Source organism: Pezoporus wallicus, unplaced genomic scaffold (assembly GCF_028554395.1).
Source record: "Pezoporus wallicus isolate ANWC-B61680 ecotype Strahan unplaced genomic scaffold, APGP_CSIRO_Pwel_v1 contig_3365, whole genome shotgun sequence".
Taxonomy (NCBI): domain Eukaryota; kingdom Metazoa; phylum Chordata; class Aves; order Psittaciformes; family Psittacidae; genus Pezoporus; species Pezoporus wallicus.
In genome coordinates, this window is record NW_026640883.1 from 1,313,119 (window position 1) to 1,332,144 (window position 19,026).

Consider the following 19,026-nt stretch of genomic DNA (forward strand, 5'->3'; position numbering starts at 1 on the left):
GATGGCTTTTTATCTCTTCCTTCCTTAAAATACATAACATCATGTAAGTCTGACTATGCAGAAAAGAGTAACTTTACCCCCCTCTCCCTCAAAAGCCTCAGAGAACTTCCCTGTCAAGTATTTGAAAGATGGAGAAGTCATGCAAAAAATTTTATGAAACTAAAAGGTCTTATGCAACCTCCCAAAGCCTATCTGCCATAAAGAATGGGCAAAGCTTTCTGACATAGCTTGTTCAGCTGACACAAGACACTCCCCCTGCTTTGCCTCTTCTGAAAATGAGTCACTGATGTGCTCAACTGAGGAGTGAGAAAGAGGAAAACCTACTCAAATATGACCCTCCCAGGACACCTGAGGGCTAAAATTGTAGCCAACCATATGCACCAAGGATGAAATAAATCACCTTGTTATTCAATGCCAAGCTTGCACTGGGGACAGTATCAAAATATAGTAGAATTTAAGGAAGCAATTAGACTTATTAGCTTTGGTTTCCTTGGCACTCATAATCACTTGAAACCGTAGCACAGCAACATGGCTTGTGATCAAATACAGCTTGCAGATAACAAATTTAAGGGAAATACCTAAAATTAAAGTGCAATGAATAGTGAATAATATAGATACTAAGAGAAGCACCGGCTAACTGGAGGAGCCCAACCAGTAACAAGTTTTTGCTTAACAACAGGCAATTTTGAAAATAACTCAATGATAAAAATAGTTAAGGAGATACTCACCAGCAAGTGTATAATCCATATCAAAACCAAAGCACTTTATCTTTTCCATGGCTAAACTTCTGTTTACAAAGACCCTGTAAAGAGAAATGAAATAAAGCTATAGACATGAGCATTTTGAAAATAATCATGCTTTAAATCAAACACATTGTGCCAGCCATTAGGATGTCTGCCTCCCTGAGGTCAAAATCAGAAAATATACCTGAAAATGGAGGCATGTTTCATTTTTTGCCATGAGTTCTCCTGAAGCAAAGTCATGACATTGCAGGGTTATTCTAATTATCGGTATGCTGTCTAAAGACGTACACGCATGCATGCACACACACGGCTTTGCATGTGACCTGCAAAAATCCCTAAGAATAGAAGCGTAAAATCTCCTGAAGCAAAATTCAGCGATCAAGTGAGAGGAAACTGGAAGCAGAAGACAGGAGCACAATTTGCTCGATTAAAAGAAATTATTACAAAGAGGTAACAAGGAAAAGAAATGAACATTTCTGTGAAAAAACTCACAGCATTTGAGCTCTCTTTGGAACTGTATCTGGAAATTCAAAGCAAACCTCAGCAGTTCAGTTTCCACATTTATACCAATAGCATTAAAAACATTTTTAAAAGCTCTAAAAAAAAGCAACAGATAGATTTTCCTCCACAAGAATGTTATTTCCATTGTGAAAATTCTTCATTTATAACTCCCCTGCAACTCCTCAAACCCCTGCTATTTTTAAAATTCCAATTCTATTATTAATGCTTATTGCAGTAAGAATCTAAGCTGAATACATACAGGTCCTTTTTGATGACAACATTTTAATACACCATATTTAATTTAGCTCAAGTAAATAACATAGTGAAGAAACAGGTTAGAGTATATCTTCTTGTTTCCTATTCCAGATACTATAGTAACTAAGCTGTTTATGATTCCCCAGAACTTTAAACCCTATAGCAGATCTGTAATTCAACAGGACTTCTCTCCACTGTCTGTTTCATCTGAATTTTAAGAACAAGACTCAGCTGTGGGATGGAAGCCGAGCTTCTTAACACCGACCTCTGACAGAAATCCCACATACCGCTCCAGATGGGATGCCGAGACAAAATTCTCCTGCATGAGAAAAGCTGCAGAGCCTTCACCTGTACGATTTCAATATGTGAAAACTCTCCAAGTATTTACTGAGCACATTGCCCTCAGCAGAGCAATTATCCTCTTAAAAACTGACATCGGCTGCACTGCCGCGTAGGAGTGGCAGTGCAGGGACTTACAGCAATGGAGACAGCAAGTGCAAAGCCAAGCACTCGTACGTTCCAAAAAGCTAGAAGAAAGCACACAGGGAGATCCTCCTTGGCACACACATTCTGGGCAGGTGGCCGGTACAACGTGCCCATTTAACTGCACGTGTCAATCCGCCGCAGCTCGAATTTTAACAGCAAACTGCTAACATGAAACTATCGCACTTCTATGCAAGTTGTCTTACCTCATCGCTCACCGATGTGCTCCTTGTTTAGTTCGCAGCAGTCTGATTCATCTACTTGTCTGAATCATATTACAGAATTCCTTCAAAGCTTCCCTAGTACCGATGTAATTTTGCTTGGATCTGATTTGACTTCAGAAGATCAGTATGTCTGAACCAAGCCTTAAAGTACTGTATATCTTCTTGGACAGTGTTCTAGAAAACACATCTGTGGCTAATTTAACCAGTCACTGGATATCGTTGTTGTTCCACACAAATCCACTTGGAATACAGTTTCTCTGGCAATAGTGTACGTTCCCCCTAACCTTGCACACTCTCTCTGGGAGTCACAGTTTCCTGGCAAAGTGCCTGCCTTTGACAATGGGGCTTGTCACTAAGGGGCCTCAGAGGTTATAGATGATGCTCTTTTCTGATAGATTTATGTATTACCTAAATAAGACAAAGTGATGGGGAAAAAAATGGAAACTGGTAAAGAAACGCCTTTTGGAAATACAAGCTGGGATCGTAAATCACTAAAATTTACTCCTGAAATGTCTGGCTTTTTATTAGGTGGAGCAAATTATCCAAATCTGCAGTTTGAATTCGTGTTTGTCTTAACATTGAGATAACTGTGATTTACAAGCGGCCAATGCAAAATGCTATTTCGAACTAAACACAGTCTCGCAGTTTGTATAATGAAGATGATTACATTCTGTTGCTGCTGATGCCAGGAAGCATTATTTATTAGCCAATTCAAGCACATAATTTATGATCTCATGTTTGTGCAGTTTGTTTCTGAAAGTGCAGAGCTTTAAGGAATAACGTGTCTCCAGGAAACAGAGGCAACATTTTCTGTCCAACCTGAAGAGTCCAGTTTTGTTCTTGCCTTTAACTTTAACCCCTAAAGCACAGTTCTCCATCCTTCTGAAGAGGACAGGAATAGAAAGGGAAATTTAAAGCAGCTCAGAAATGCCTTTCAGAATTGCAACATTTGGGAACAGTTTTCCATGTGAGGACAAAAAAGAAACACTAAGGCAAAGCTGGACGAGCTTATAAAAAGGGTAATACGACAACGCCTGTGAAAGGCAAAAACAAGGGAGCTGTGACCCAGGAGATCTCTTCCAGTACAGCCTGCCTATGTTTAGATGATGACGACACCAAAATGACCAAAAACCATGGAAAGATCTCTAAGCCGCTGACATTTTTTTCATTGCTTGCTTTTGGAGTATTTACAAACTGAACCCTGGGACTAAAAACAAACCAAAAAGCACGTGTTGATACGGAAAATCTGGAAAAGTTTACTAAAGGCAATGAAATGAACAACATCTATTAGCATTTTTTTGTTCCAAAATAAGTCTGATGACTTAAACATGAAAATTACTATACCAGTCCCCTCTTGGCAACAGCTGGTGAAGATCTCTCTGTCTCCACCAAGTTGTAAATATTGCCTATGACCTAGAAACCATATGTGGCAGGGTCTAATCATGCCCCAACAGTACACAGGACCTGGCAGACTTCAAGGTTCCTACTGACTGCTCTGACGTGGTAATTAATTCACCAACCAACGCTGGAATGAAGCAGAGCAAACACTTTAAAAAGCTAAAGTAGGCTATTACACAACATGTTCAGGACAGGAAATGAGAACACTTTAATCGATTTAAACTTGGATATGCCTTGACAGATTAAATAGCAGACTAAACTGTGGCCAAAAAAAAAAAAAAAAGGAATCAATTCCACTTCTCTTGTGAAGGCCCAGATATTGGGTTATTTTGCAGGCACTCAGAACCTCAAGTTTAAATCCTGATAAAGGAAGATGTCTCCCATGGACAGTGCCCCCCCTAGACACAAGCGGCTAAGGAGATACTTATAAATGTTTACTCCCAGAAGCTGATTAGCTTAATACAGAAGGTTTACTTAAAGTAGTAATATCTGCAGTACCCTAGAAACTAAAGATAAAAGCTGAGATTAAAGCACCACGGCAGTTTCTGGGAAGATCCAGGTGCTTCTCAGAAGCTGCAGACTTAGCCGTTTCAAAGCTGTGCTTAGATCCTAATCAAATGTACTCTCAGCCTGATTTGTAGCCAGTCAAATGTGTCTGTTGGCTACCAAAGTGTAATGTCTTCACAGAAGACATGCTATAAAGAAATAACGAGTTATTTTTAACGACTATAAAGCAAAACCAACACTAAGACCTTAAGGACCCTAACCACCTGAGAGAAATGATGCTCTAGTCTCTAAAGGAAAGGATGAGATGACAAGTATTTAACAGCTCATCTAGATGAACAAAAATCAAAGAAGCTTCCAGATTATAAGCAGTAGAGATAAAGTCAGAATAAGAGGAAAACTAACTGATCCAGAATTTTTCCACTTGACAGTCACAAGTAATCACACTTCCTGTTCCCCTGAGTTTGGTGGGATTTTTTTCCAGAACATATTTGTTTTAAATAGGAGCACTGGAGTTAAAAATTAAGCTGATTTAAAAATCTAACAGTTCTGGGCACTAAGACAAATTAAACAGCAGGCATAGCATGAGAACACCTTCCCCATTCCTTGTGCTGAGAGGCAGAGGTAGGTGCCTAAACACAACTCCCCAGCTCCACACCCGTCTGCAACCGGAGCATCTTCTTAAATAGGACATTGTCCTTCTGTTGCCTTCATAGAATCTCTTTCCTTCTGGATGAAAAAGATTCATATTTCTGCTTTGAGGAATAGCCCTGCGAATAACCAAAGTCTTGCACTCCCTGTGAAGTGTGGGTGAAGCAGTTGGTGCTTGTGGGGAAGCTGGCTGAGGGTCCATATCCAGTCCCATGGGCTCCCTGAGCCAGCACAGGGCTCAGCTGAGAGTGGAGAGACAGCAGCCTGGACTTGGGGTGGCTTAGCAGACCCACATCTTTGGAAAAATGGACTTGAACTGTTTAAGAAAAACCATGAAGCACGTTTCCTCTCTAATGAGCTCTTACTCAAAGATTAAACCCTGCAATTTGGCCTAGCAGAAGGCTCTCAATGACAGTATTTATTTTCTTTTAGAGCTCTATGAATTGTGCTGGATAAGAGAAAAATGTGTTGTATTGCAAGGAAGAAGGAACTGCTGAGCATGCAGAAAGAGTCACAGAGCCCTGATATCCTCAACACTTCAATTCACAGTCCTTTATATTTTTACAAGAGAACTGATCTCAGTTTTGTTACTGTTCTTGTCAATCAATTCCAAGGCAGGAACCTAAATCCCAACTCTTCTCAAGTAACACAGGGGAGAAGTGAATGCAGACTGAGAGAGAAATGTTTTTATTTTATTTGTACAAAATATCAGAAGTATTCTGTGCCCTGAATTAAATTTGCATGTATAATATTCTCGTAATATGACCAACAAAATAAAACAAAATGCACAGAATGATATGACTAAGGAGGAACTTGGCACGTGGCTCACAGTTCCTCATAGGGTGAAAATGAACAATGTGAGGCAAGGTTTCTGGAACAGTGCACTTTAATAATGATTTTCCAAATGTGTCTGGAAATGCCTTCAGCAAGAATCATACTTTGTCAGGAGGGTATATTTTACTAGAAATTAAATAAATACACATAAACTTGCAACAGCGCTGAGTGAACCAGCAAATACAGTGGGAACTGCTAAGCATGACCTACATGTGTGTTTAAAGAAGACTGTGGTGGACAGTTGGGCTTGAGCCAGCCACGAAACAGGAACTAATTAGCCAGAAGGCTCAGATTCCTGCTTCCTCAAAGTTCACACACTTTGGTTAATCTTCACTTTGTGGACAACTTCCATGTTTAATAAGCTAGAAGAGTTAAAAAGAAATACGAGGTACTAAGTGGAGCCTCCCATTTCCAAGTTCCCCACAGGCATTTAAAAAAGGCTAATAATGAAATAAAAATCCCACTAATCTTATGATAACTGAATGTTCTCAGTATTACTAGCTAGTCCACAGATGTTGTGTTGTTGGGGGAGATGTCTCACTACATGACATTATAGTTCCAGTTACAGGTAACTTCTACCAACAGCAGTGAACTCAGCTGAATCCCTCACTGACCTTACTTATCTGGCACAAATCCTGTGAGCAACCTTAAGAAGATACTAACGTATATCAGGATGTCTTGTCTTTGGGCGCTAGATACTCTCGTACCTGTCTGAGGGGATAAGGAATAAGACTACTTTAAACTATTAAACTCAATGTAATCATTCTTTTGATAAGCCTTGTCTCTTTAGTCAGGCAATGACCATTCCATATATTATTATTTATCGTAACATTTAGGTTTTGTTTTTTTTTTACAATATTAAGATTTTTGGAGTTCCATTTTATTCCTTCTTCAACCAAAGAGGAATATTCTAATAGGTCAGTATGTTTGCAGTCATATTTAGAGCTACTGTTTGGGATCAGGATGATTTTAAGCAGATGAAACAGTATCAGATAGGGGACACAGAAGAAGGGCATCAAAATAACCTGGCCACTTCTAGTAACATTTCCAAATAGTGCCCAACAGCTTCACAAGACTAACCGTCCTTGCAAAACTGTAGTGACATAAAACTGGAAAATCAGGTTAGAACTGGAACTTTAAAGTCTGATGAGGCTGTATCCAGAAACATGACTATGAGCACTTCCCTCTGATATTCAGCAGGAATCAGATGGAAGGAGATAGCTTTGGCCATTTCTGTTTCCATTGTTTGGGTTTTCTTCCCAGGCAACAGCAAAGTGCCAAGAAGCTCACTATGGATTCCATCCCAAAATAACACCCGTCTGCCCTGTGAAACTATTAAGGCTAGGGATCATGGGACATTTTCCATGTAATTTCTTTATTATTAATTTGGCAAGCGTTCTGCTTTCTCGTAAGCTCGCCCATTCTGCCGCCTTAGCACTCCCTCTCCCTCCTCTCTCCCATGTCTGAAGCACTAAAGCAGAATAAATAGAGAGCCACACGCTGCTCTCCGCTACATGCATGTCACCACGAGTCCAAGGAAGCTGCATCAAGACATATGAGAACAGACTATAGCCAGCAGTGCCTACAGAGGTACCTCATGTACAGTTACATGAAAATACCACACATCTCTGACGAAAAGAGCATTTTCAGACTGGTAAAGATTTTTTTCTCATTTGCCACTTCAGTGAACTGAATTTTAAAGAGACTTTATGTACACCTACCCAAATGGATAAGCAGTTTCAAACCTCTTAGCCTAGTATATAACATTCCCACCTCTAGCAATTGCTGATGATCCAGTACCAAACTAAAACTAAATTAGCAGTGAATAGCCCAGTTTCAAAATTTGAACAAACTAAAAAACATCTTTAACCCTCAAAATCAAGACAACCAATTGTTAATCCTTTTGCTTTGTCATTATTAAAGTATATAACCTTTTTTTTTTACTCAGAATCTCAGTGTATATTAACAGTTTAAATTGTTTAACTCAGATTACCACCATAAAATGCTTTGAAAGGAAACTGAAGCACAAAACTATGAACCAACTTATTCAATACTTTATGACCAGTCAGCAGAAGAACTAGGATTAGGAATAACAATGCCACATCCCCTGCGCTAGCCAGTAAACAAGAGAGCAAGAAAAGAAAACTAAAACAACAACAGAAATCCCATGTTCAGGATGAGAAGTCTCAAATTACTCTGATGCAAAATGGTAAAAGCATCCCAAAAGTCCTCATGTTTAACAAAAAGGCCATTTCAGCTTTACTGCCCTGTTTAAGCAAAACCAGAATAAATAAATATAAATGCAAATACCTGTTTCCTGCATCTTGGTAACTGTCAGTAACAAGAGTGGATGGAACACCAACTTTTTCCATTATTTGCTTTAACTAGATGTGGTTGCTATTTAAACCCTAAAGAGCTATGTGAGATAATCCAGAGAGTGCCTAGAAGTGTTCACTCCAAGTTAAAAAATAGACACTAGGGCAATTTGGTGGCTCAGAGTCAACCTAGTTCTTGCCTAATTACAATCACGTTAAATGACAGTACTCCTCCAGAACAAATGATCTAGTGATTATCCTCTACCCGGAAAAGTCAACAAGCAGTGCATGAGGGAGGTGGCCTCACAACCACACACACTAAAGAAAAGCCACCTAACAACTACACATCCATTTTATTTCCGAATTCAAATGTATGTTGCCAATAGCACAGTATTGCAGTATCCTCTTACCAGTGACCTCTGCTAGAGAATGAATAACATCTAGCTTGTATATTAATTCATCTCTAGACCTCACCTCCAACAGGCGCCAACAATGTTGTATAACAAGGTTCATGGCTGATAGTAACACTATCTAACTGAAAGTCTTAGTTAAAGTCATCAGAAATACCCTGAAGATAAATCCCCACCACTTCTCCTCCCCTACAGACTTTTCTGGTTCTCAATGTTGCTTTTCTAGCCTCTGTGCAGCACAGTATACATGTTCACATTCACAAGTTTTGCTTACTTCATCAGTAGCCTCAATTTCTTACTTCATCAGTAACCTCAATTTCTTAAGCAGCTATACAAACTGATCCAAACACCAAGCAAAACTTCTGGGGAGGAAAACAGCTATGAGAGGAAAACAGCTATAAATATTTGATTTTGAACATTCTTGCCTATGGCATTCAGACACAATTACGATATAGTCATTGTACTCTGAGTCAGTATGCATTACACCAGTTAAACCAGTCTCAGCTGGGATTTCTGCCAACAACGTGATATGTTGAACATCCATCCATCAAGTATGATACAATAAGAAGCGCTACACCTGAAAAAACACATTCCTAGTATGAACAACCACAGTAAAATATGACTATTAGAGTGGCATCTTCAGAGTTTATTTTTTTAATAAAGTTTTTTTGAATGTTTCACACCCCACAACAACATTATTTTTGGTTTTTAAGGTAAATATTTTGCTTATATTGGAAACTGTTCGCTTTATTTTATGCTGTTTCAGAATTTAAAACTCAAGCATATCAAATCTGGCATAGTTCATGAGAACTGGAAAGTTAAAACCATTGGTATAGGTATCTCCGCCAATACTTAGGTAAGCATGAAGTAAACAAACAATGAAACAAGCTTTTAAAACTCCACACTTCAGAAAACCACGCATTACTAGAAGCATTTAGAAAATCCTAATGAATGACTTTGAGCCCAATTGGGCTTCCAACATTGCTATCAAAAGCCAGCTCCATTTTACATTTATGCTCATCTGCAAATGCTGCCAAGCTCCTTCAGCCTTCCAGGACTGGGTCCATAAAATCACTGGAACCACCTTTAAGGTAAAAACATAAACTCAAAAAGTAACAGTTTTAAATTCAGTGTTCTTTTTCATTGTTTTTGCTTCTAAGTCACTTTAGATTCATGTTTTCAAGGGTTTTCCCTTTAGCTCCTAGAGTAAGAATAAAAAGAGACAGAAAAAAGGAGAGAGACTGAAAGATAAAGAAAGAGGAAGAGAAATAAAAAGGAAGAGAAAGAAAATAATCTTCACAGTGAATGCCTTGTCTTTCATATTTTTTTTCATAAGACTGCCAGTGCTTTAGCATAATCCAAGAGTCAGAGCATACTTGGACCTCACTGAAACAAACTTATATCCCAGAACCGATGACTGTTTCCACATCAAAACAATCATAAAAATACTAAAAAATACATACTATAGAACAACAAGGAGGAAACACCTCAGTCCTTCTTTATCCTTAAAAGTCCTTCCTTGAATCTGCACTTACCTTTCAAGTAACATCACATCTGTTAACACTGAGATCACAAAAAATACCAGAAATAGAAATCTGACAACACTGCCACTGGAATGAGGTTGTTTCAGATTCTTACAATACTAGATTATCAAAATAACTCCCATGAAACTGGTACACCAAAGCCATTAATAGCAGAGATTTATACTACAGTCTTGGCACTGGGTTCTCTTATTCTCTCCCATTCCTCCCTCTCTTTTTAAAAGAGGATAGTAGTTTAAAAAAAGCACGTGTCTCCCTTTAATGTATATCCAGTGTTGTGCTTTCCATGAAAATCTGAAGTGCTAGCAACATTTCTGCCCAGTATGCTTTGAGTAAGACATTTCTAGATTCTAAAAAAGGGCACTTAAACTGTACCACAGACTAATTTTGGACTACCTATCCCAGCTCCTACTGGGAAACACTCCTTTATATGAGTGAACTCTCATCTTCCATAGGGAAATTCTGAAAGTAAAGATTTCTTAAAAGAGTAAGGTAAATATGATGAGAACTTGAATGTGTGTGCTCTTAAGGATAAGTACTGCTTCCTTTGGATCTTGTACAACACTTAGCAAACTGTCAGCACCTAACCATAACAAATGTTGAGGAAATACTTCAGGGAAAAAAAAAAACAAACCTTACTCTGACTTGGTTTCCAACAGTCTACATCAGGAGTAACACAACTAAAATCATCTGTAAAATTGTGACACAAATGTAAACCTGTCAACGACTTCAACAAGGTGAAGACTTTGCCAGGGAATGGTAAAAAATCCCTTGCTTTTCACATGACATATATAGTTACATTCATAAGACATTTCTATGTCTGACAAAACACTTGACACAGAGAGACTCAAATAATGCTGTCACATAAGACATGTGTCCAAACATATTCACTGGAAATTGAAAAGCTTCAGAAATTCATCACAGGATCCATTACCTATCCTCAGATATTGCACCCTGCACAGCCTGGCCTATCAGATGATGCTAATGCAGTTTTCTCATATTATATTTCATTTGGAGAATCAAGAGATACCTAACATTTTCAAATACTTCCTCATAAATACCACCATATATGAATCACAAATGCAACGTGGCATTTAAGCATGAGGTTGGGAAGCTTGACTTCTTTTTCTGTTTCTGTATCAGACATATGTCTCCCCAACTCCCGCAGAATATACTCTGATAATCACACTGCATGACTTCCCAAATTAAACAAGCTAAACTTTGAAAATACACCTACCACAATCAGAATACTGACAATTACTCAATGCTGTTGTTTTTAGCCCCGTAACAGTCCAGATATATAATAAGGATACAGACTGTATCCATCTTTTATGCTCTGTACCTGGAATCTTGGGAGGTGTGGGCTAAATTCTTGGCTCAACCAAACCTCCAATGGGATCTTGTGAAAACAATTTAGTGTCTACACTTTGATTCCCAAATATAAGAGTGACATTTCTTTTATTCTGTACTCTGTCTTGTTTATTTAGACTAAAATTGTTTTACAGCAAAGATGGTTTTAAGCACATCTACCACAGAAAGGAGGCTGAGATCCTGCCTAGTGATTCCACATGCACCTGTGGTGCACACAATTTAGCATACTAGATATAATTCTCAAACACTTAATTTCTGATCTCATTTTATTTCCTCTTTATTCATATTTGTGCATTCCAGTGCCTAAGGCTATGCTCTCCCAGTGTGCACTCCAATAATTACTGTAACACTTCCAATGCTGAGTATTTCTTGACTTGAAAGCTTCTAGCCCAAAATCTAACTTGGATTAAAGAAAGCATACCCTCACTTGCTCTAGTACATGTATCTCAACTCCACTGTTTGTAAGTTCCTTCAGGCCAATACCGTGCTATATTCCAAGTTCCCTTCTACTAACCCTTCTACAAGGAAGGTAAGAATGTACCTTTCTGTTTTACCAACAAGCAAAACCCAAGAAATGTGGTTTTTATGCTTAGGTTGTTTCCCTCTGTCTCAGCACTTCAGTTTTGGGGTTACATGAACGACTCACCGGTGATAGGCTTCCCGTCGGTACTTTTTCAGGGCATGCCCATCCATGTTTGCAGGGAGATCGGCTGCATTCTGGAGTCTGTCGCTCCATGAGGTCGTCATCTTCAAATGCTTATTTATTTCTGAAAGAGACAGAAAAGAAAAGCTTGGTTCATGGCTTGTTTCACCAGAAAGTCATCTGTTTCCTGCTATGAAGAGATGCAATGCCACCCAGGAAGTCTTGCAAAGCACCCGGTGGAATGATCTGAGTTTGCAGGTCAAGTAAGACACTTTTCTCCAAGAAGTTTGATGAGATAGGGTGTTAAAACAGAGAGCTGGGAAGGCTTTTGCACATGGTTGAAACTACAAAGACATTCCTATCCATTGTGGTGAAAATGCATTTAGAAACAGACTTTGTTTCATTTTTGACCCTAGAGTTACACATATGCACTAGCTATAGGGGATGGAAAACCCACTCTTTGTACATGAGAAAAATGAGACAGGGCAAACCCCAAAAACCCCGGGGGGACTGACCTTCCCACTTTTACCACACAGCAAAAATAGAGCCTTGTCCCCGACCATTCGATGTCTAAGAAAGACAAAACTTCAAACTGATGCTAAATTAACAGAAACATTTGGAAAGAAAGTAGAAAGATGATCCTTTGTCCTCTGCAGGTCAGCCACATTCAAATAGAGCAAGAACACACTGCAAACCTGTAACACCAGCCATGCAATCACCAGAAGATTCATTTCACCAGCAGACCTTCATTCACAAACATCTGCACCCTTTTCACAAGTCCTGCTTGTCAAAACCAAACCACCAGACAGTCCTTCCCATCAGGAAGGCCCTGCAGTGAGGAAATAGGGGTACCTTTCTCAATTGTGTTTTTAACACACTGGGGCGATCCTCTTGCCCCCCATTTCCACCCAGATGCATATCCTGCTGTGTCCCTGGCACCAGGTGGGATGATGAAGCAGCCACACACTGAGTCCGTTCAGCTCTCAAGTCCAAATCCTCCCCCATCAAAACTAACAGATGAAAAGCAAACAAAACCTGGGTAATTCTCCACTGGTCAGCAGGCTGAACCCAGCTCAACCTGCCACAATGGTTATCATTAGAGCCAGTGTGAAGAACAGGATGGGAGACGCATCCCACAGTTATACCAAATTAGGTGTAACATGAAACCATATTCTTGTGTAACCCACACAACTGCTGGACCACAGGGCCTGGCTTGTTTGCTCTTCCTTAAAAGAGACAAAACCACCCACAAGCTACAGGGATAATGATACAGAAACCATTTCTAGACACCTTTAAAATATGACTGCCCTCGTTTTATGGAAGGGAAACTAGATGATTTCATCAAAGTAGAGAGTAGAGCGAGTGTCCAGACCAACATCAGAAGTCACAGAACTTTCAGCGGCCACGCATGTGCTCGCTCTCCTAGAGGAAATCTGTATATTTTTTTTAGTTTTAAATTTGATTAAAGAGCAACAGTTGCAATTATCACAGCATTTGTTAGTCTATTTACCTACTAGTTGCTGGTCATAAAAATCAAACAGAGGGCAAACAGCTTGCTTGTAAATCCTCCCTCCTCCAGCATTCTCTGCTTGTCTCCCAGTTACTATAACCAAGGTTTACAAACGCATCTTCTGCCATATCCTAAAGGTCACCAAATTTAGGCCCTGGCAGGCAGCCCAAGGGACTGCATGCCAGAGCTGAGAGCTCTCCCCCTCCAAATTCCCTGCAACACACCCAGGAGAGGAGGTCAACACAGCGCGAGGGCGACAGGCCATTACAGCCAGCCGCAACTTCCACAACAGGGCATGCAGGGAGAAGCAGCTTCTAAAATAGCCCAGGCCACCAACATCAAGGGCTTATAAGTAATTACCAACTATTTAAGCCATGGTCAAAGGCAGATGGAAGGCAGCACAGGGCACAGAACTAAACAGCCCCCAGGCATCAACATGTTTCACTTCAAACACACAGCACTGCCTACAGAAATGCTCCTTACGGCAGCAAGGGCTGCAGCAGTCCTTGGGAGAGGAGCAGCGGCTGTGCTGAAGTGACAAATTCCAGGTCAGCAGCGAAGAGGTATGTAGCACAGTGAGGGATCTGGTATGACCTCAAGACTGACAATCACACGAAGTGCTTGTGTCCCCAGAGGCTGGAAAAGCATCTACCCCTTGGATATCTCAAGATGGTCCAGATCATCACCACCTTGGTCTCACATGGAGCTATTTTAAAGCTACCGACCTAGAGCTACAGATTCAGATCCAAAAGACATATACATTTAAGGCCTCTAAAAGGCATGTTAAATAGTTCTGAAAAAAATATTGCACGGCTGGTCTTATGACGCTTAAGACAGCTCTGGGCCTTCCAGGTCTTCCAGCTGAAACAAGTCCAAATCCAAGCTTCCTGCCATTTAGGGGGCCTACACTATTCTGCTTACCCAGCCAGACACATAGCAAGACTGAAAGATTTACACCCGCAGCCAAAGCCAGACTCCATTCTGCCAGCCTCTTCTTCCCACTTCTGCTTCCCATCACCATCACAGCACATCAGAGATGCTGACACAGGTACTAGGATAAGACTGCTCCCAGCAGCCATCCATGCCAGACATCTGATAGTTCACCAGTAGTATCATACAAAATACCCTAAGATCCAGATGGCAGAAGAATTTTAGCAGGCTACCTTTTACAGCATCCTTTCTGAAATGAGGAAGTGGTGCAGCTGCTGGAGCTCCTATATGGTGAAACCCTCCCCTACAGTAGCAGAAACCAGACAGCACCATTTCATATGTGCTGGGATTCAAAAAGCTGAGATGTGAAGAAACCAGAAAAATCTGAGTTTCCATAATAAGCAAAAAAGGCCTGAATTATTTTAACAATCCAGCAGTATTTTGCTGTAGCTGTGATGAACAGAGTTCATAGGCAGGACAAGGTTTGTAGACAGAGGCAGTATCTTTTATTAGACAAACTGGTATGGCTGGAAAAAAATAGACAAGACCTTGGACACACAAGCATGTCTAAGTTTTCAAACTCTATATGTTGCTCTAATAAAAGATATTACTTCTGCCCTGATTTATTTATTAAAATCTTTCTTTTAGTGTTCACACAGCATAAACAAAAAAAATCTTATGCTGAAGTTTTCTATTACACAAACTCAAAGGCTTAGCCTTACAGCTTAGCAGGCTCCACTGGCACTGTGACAATAGCTTACTGCTCTGAAATAAAACAGTAACAACTGACAAAAGATACTGTGATGGATATTTTCCACCCAAAAGTCTTACTCACACAAAACATCCCACAGACTTCAATGAAATTGTTCTGATGCTTCAAAGGTGTGAAGATGAGCCTACCTGTGTGGGTAAGAGACCTGGGACCTGATCCCTGAATATAAATGCCTTCTTCTAAGTAGAGAGAGCAAAATAAGAAGGGCTGAATAACTCCATACACTTGTAAGCCACTGGGATAAACATCTAAGAGAGCGGGCAGCCAGCCAGGCAAGATTCTCAACTCTGAGAAAGTGAAATCCAATGCATCTTTCTTTAGTTACAAATCTATTTTTGAAATCGATAATCTGTAAATAGCTTCACATAAAAATAGAAACCTTTACATAGATAAAACATGCCAGAACACCTCTCCATAATTTGCTGCAAACATGCTCCTTGCTACTGCAGTCTTAATTAAGCATCTGATAGCGTTTATGGTACAGGGTTCATTTTGACAAAGTATTTAAAATCTCAGTTTCAAAGCTTTGATACAGAGCTACTATGAAACACATATGCTTTGGTCCAAAAGAACAAGAGATAACTAGCACATATTTTGACATAAGACCATTTGCTTCTTTTGTCAGATTTTGGCTGATTTCAAGTATTATCCATAGTGTACTTTTTCCAGGTACTCATACATAACAAAATAACACGTCCAGAAGCATTCCCTTTCAAGTTTTAGTATTATTTTCCTTATCTTTTTTGTCCAACAATTAGCTAGAAATGTTGCACTTGATGTGTTCAGCTTAAATGCACTGACTGCATTATTTCCGAGTTTAATACTTTGATGACGGAATGCCAAATCAGAGGTAAACACACTAAAATGTAGAGAGAGATGAGCAAAACAGCAGTGACAATCCCACTTTTTTCCAGGATACTCTCCGAGAGCTTATATAGCAGAAAACAAAAGCATCACTACCCAATCCCAAGGTTGTAGCGTACTCACGCTGATTTGCCATGCACTACATCTGCCTCTTCTCACACATTCTGCTTCAAGAATCATTAATAACATGTCAGTACAACCCACACATGTACATGCACAGTGGAAAGTGAATAGAGAGAAGAATCATCACACCTAACATTAGCTACTTAAAAAGCTTTGCGTCTAGTCAGAGGCTGTGGGTGTACAGACAAATCTTGCGCTGCCTTTGCCAAGCCTACAGTGGTTCCTGGCTCCCCACTGCAATGCTGCTCCATCTCAAGGAGCTTTGTGGGTCCTCATCAAGGGAGCAGTGAACCATGCTCCTGAAAACTCAGAACTACAGGTCCCAGATGTACAGAAAAGTCAGGATGATCACAGAATTCAGGAGTACCATCAAAACATGCTGTAAAACAGCACAAACTGCTCCTTGACCTCCTACCAGTACAATGTGAAAAAAGACAAGAAGTCTTGTGATAAATGAGCTTGCTGAAGTTGGTGGAGGTCCCACTTTTGGAGGGCTAAGGATAATTAAAAGGAGATTTTCTAAAAAGAAATCTTCTCAAGAGAGGTGAGGCAGCACTGAACAGAGATGAAGAATAATGCAGAAGGGGCAGAATTCTTCAAGAAATGGCTCTACTTTGCTTACTTTGCTTTTTTTTTTTTTTTAAAGACGAGAGTCTGTTAATCCCTTGATGATAACAAAGTGTATCCCATTCAATTTGCTACCAATGAGAATTTTAAACAATACAGAAATGAACACGTTTAAGGATCCAGTCTGACTAAGTCTCCCCAGGAACCCTAAAACAATTAGCTGCATGTATTTTAGGCTACATCAGCTTTTCCTGATGGTAAACCTAGAAAATGTACTGCAGAGGACAACACTGGATTCAGTTAATGAAGAATTAGAAGACAAAGTCTTGGTCAAGGCATTAGTTACAATGGGTATCTAGATCATGCCTACAAATTCTTTAAGACTGGGAACTACTTGTACTTAAGCATGACAAAAGCCCTGAAGCAGTGGCATTCTGACTCGCTCCAAGCCACAGGGATTGCATGGATGCCAAATGACACTCCGATTTTATTCTGGATCGCAGCTTCACGCACTAGCTCTGTTAGTTTGCACAGTTCCTTCCCAGTTCACATAGTTCCTTCCCTCTCGCGGACAACCCTGGGATGACAATTGAAACCACTCTGCGTTTTACTGCCGATGCTTCTGCTTAATAGCCAATGCTAAACTGTTTCCAAAAGGTGTTTTAAATTACTGATGCTTTTGAAAAATTAACATGTCCATGACTTGAGATGTCTGGCAACACTGGAAAGCCACAGTTTCCAAAGATAAGTAGTGAAGCTTGTAAATTGCCCAAACCAAGAAATTGAGTTCTTTTATTTCTCCTTGTGCCTAAAGTTCTTTACTTGAAGAACCTCCAATTCTGTGTGGCTGCCTCTCTGACAGCAAGGCATCAGGCTCATGATGGGAGGAAGGACAAAATATACTCTTCCTATTAGAATATTTAATTACTTCCTGTCCCGAGTTTAGCAGTAGCTAAAGTAGACACTTCAAAGCTCATGGTAATGAATACCTGAGGTTGGCTTTAAGCAGCATAATTCTGGATGCCCATTACAGGGAATTAAGGAGGTAGAGATCTGCTGTTAAGAACCTGTTAAGGTTAACCACAGGCACAAGTATTGAGCTTACAGTAGTAAGCCTGTATACCTGCAGCTATACCAAGAACCATTGATTACAATGGATTGATAACACTCTCCTTGCCCCACTGATGGTACTAACTCTCCCACCACCAAGCTTGCAACACCGGCTTTGAGCCCTCCCGCAGGAAGGGTGTAGCTGCTTCTCTTGGGCACCACCACAGTGCTGACAACAGTGAAGCTGCTTTTTCCAAGAGCATGCTTTTAGTGAAATTCGTAAAGCATTCCCAGCCATACTTCATTGATTCTGGTCTGACTGATAGATGATGGTAACTCACAGGTTATTTCTTGATGGGTAAGGTATAACAAGGGAAAATGCTACTCATGTGGCTTATTACAGGACTTTATTTAATTTCAGGCTTAATTTTACCTCTGTCATTAAGCCAGATGCAAAAGCAATGGCTACATATTAAATATATATTTTACATGGATTTTTTTATCAGACTATTTCTACTGACAACCATATCCACAGAGCGGCTGCACAGTGCCTAGAGCTTCAGTAATAATCCAGGACCCATTACACGCACTAAAAAACACAGATAAATGTGGAATTTCTTCAGGTGACCATCCATTTCTATCCAAGGAGTTCTATTCATTCAGGAACTCCAAGGAGCACTAGTTATTTAAAATATTTTAAGCATTATTTAATTATCATCAATTTCACGGATGGTTAGAAAGGAATCTGGAAAACTATGAAATCCACAGTGCAACTCTGTCAGAAGCAAACCTCAAATTTGACCCTGAGTATCATGAGACCATCCACTCTCCTCATCTATCTGTAACCCAGCTTACGGCCTTGAAATGGGAACCACAAATTCTCCAGTGAGCTAATTAGCATATTTTCCAGCTTGCATATAGCTCATGCTTCTCTATTTCCTGCAGAATTAACATTTTAGTTGTTTCCAACATACTGCTTCTTACACAAACAGCTTGTTAGAGGTGTTCTCCACTTCTCCGAGTCTAATGTGCCCTGTATCATCCTACTGCTAGGAAAAAAGAAGGACCATACTTAAGGAATGTGAGCCTTTATCCAGAAGAGCAAGAGTGATGCTACAGAGAAGAATGAGCGAACATGAGCTCTCAAAGAAATGCTGTGACTGCAGGTCAAATATAATCCTACAAATATAATGTACAAGACTACCAAGCAGGACTCCATGTGCTTATCTGTCACTGCTGCAAATGCTGCTGGAAAACTGTCTTCAGCCAGCTGTCGCCATTCAAGAACAATACTGATTATATCAAGGAAAGAATAAAGCTGTGAGAGAGAGTAAAGC

General features: G+C 40.0%; 1 protein-coding gene across 5 annotated transcripts in view; it reads right to left on the minus strand.

Moving 5' to 3' along the window:
* NT5C2 (5'-nucleotidase, cytosolic II) overlaps positions 1-19,026 on the minus strand; it is a 65,841-nt gene that overhangs the window by 29,410 nt on the left and 17,405 nt on the right. For 3 of the 5 annotated variants that reach the window (XM_057421019.1, XM_057421020.1, XM_057421021.1), the window contains exons 2-3: positions 11,877-11,997; positions 729-802 (exon numbers count right to left, since the gene is read on the minus strand). In XM_057421019.1, coding sequence (XP_057277002.1) covers positions 729-802; positions 11,877-11,997 — 195 coding nt within the window. Of the gene's footprint in view, positions 1-728; positions 803-2,188; positions 2,414-7,903; positions 7,981-11,876; positions 11,998-19,026 lie in introns of those variants that run through there. The other 2 variants (XM_057421022.1, XM_057421023.1) reach the window with 2 other exon arrangements.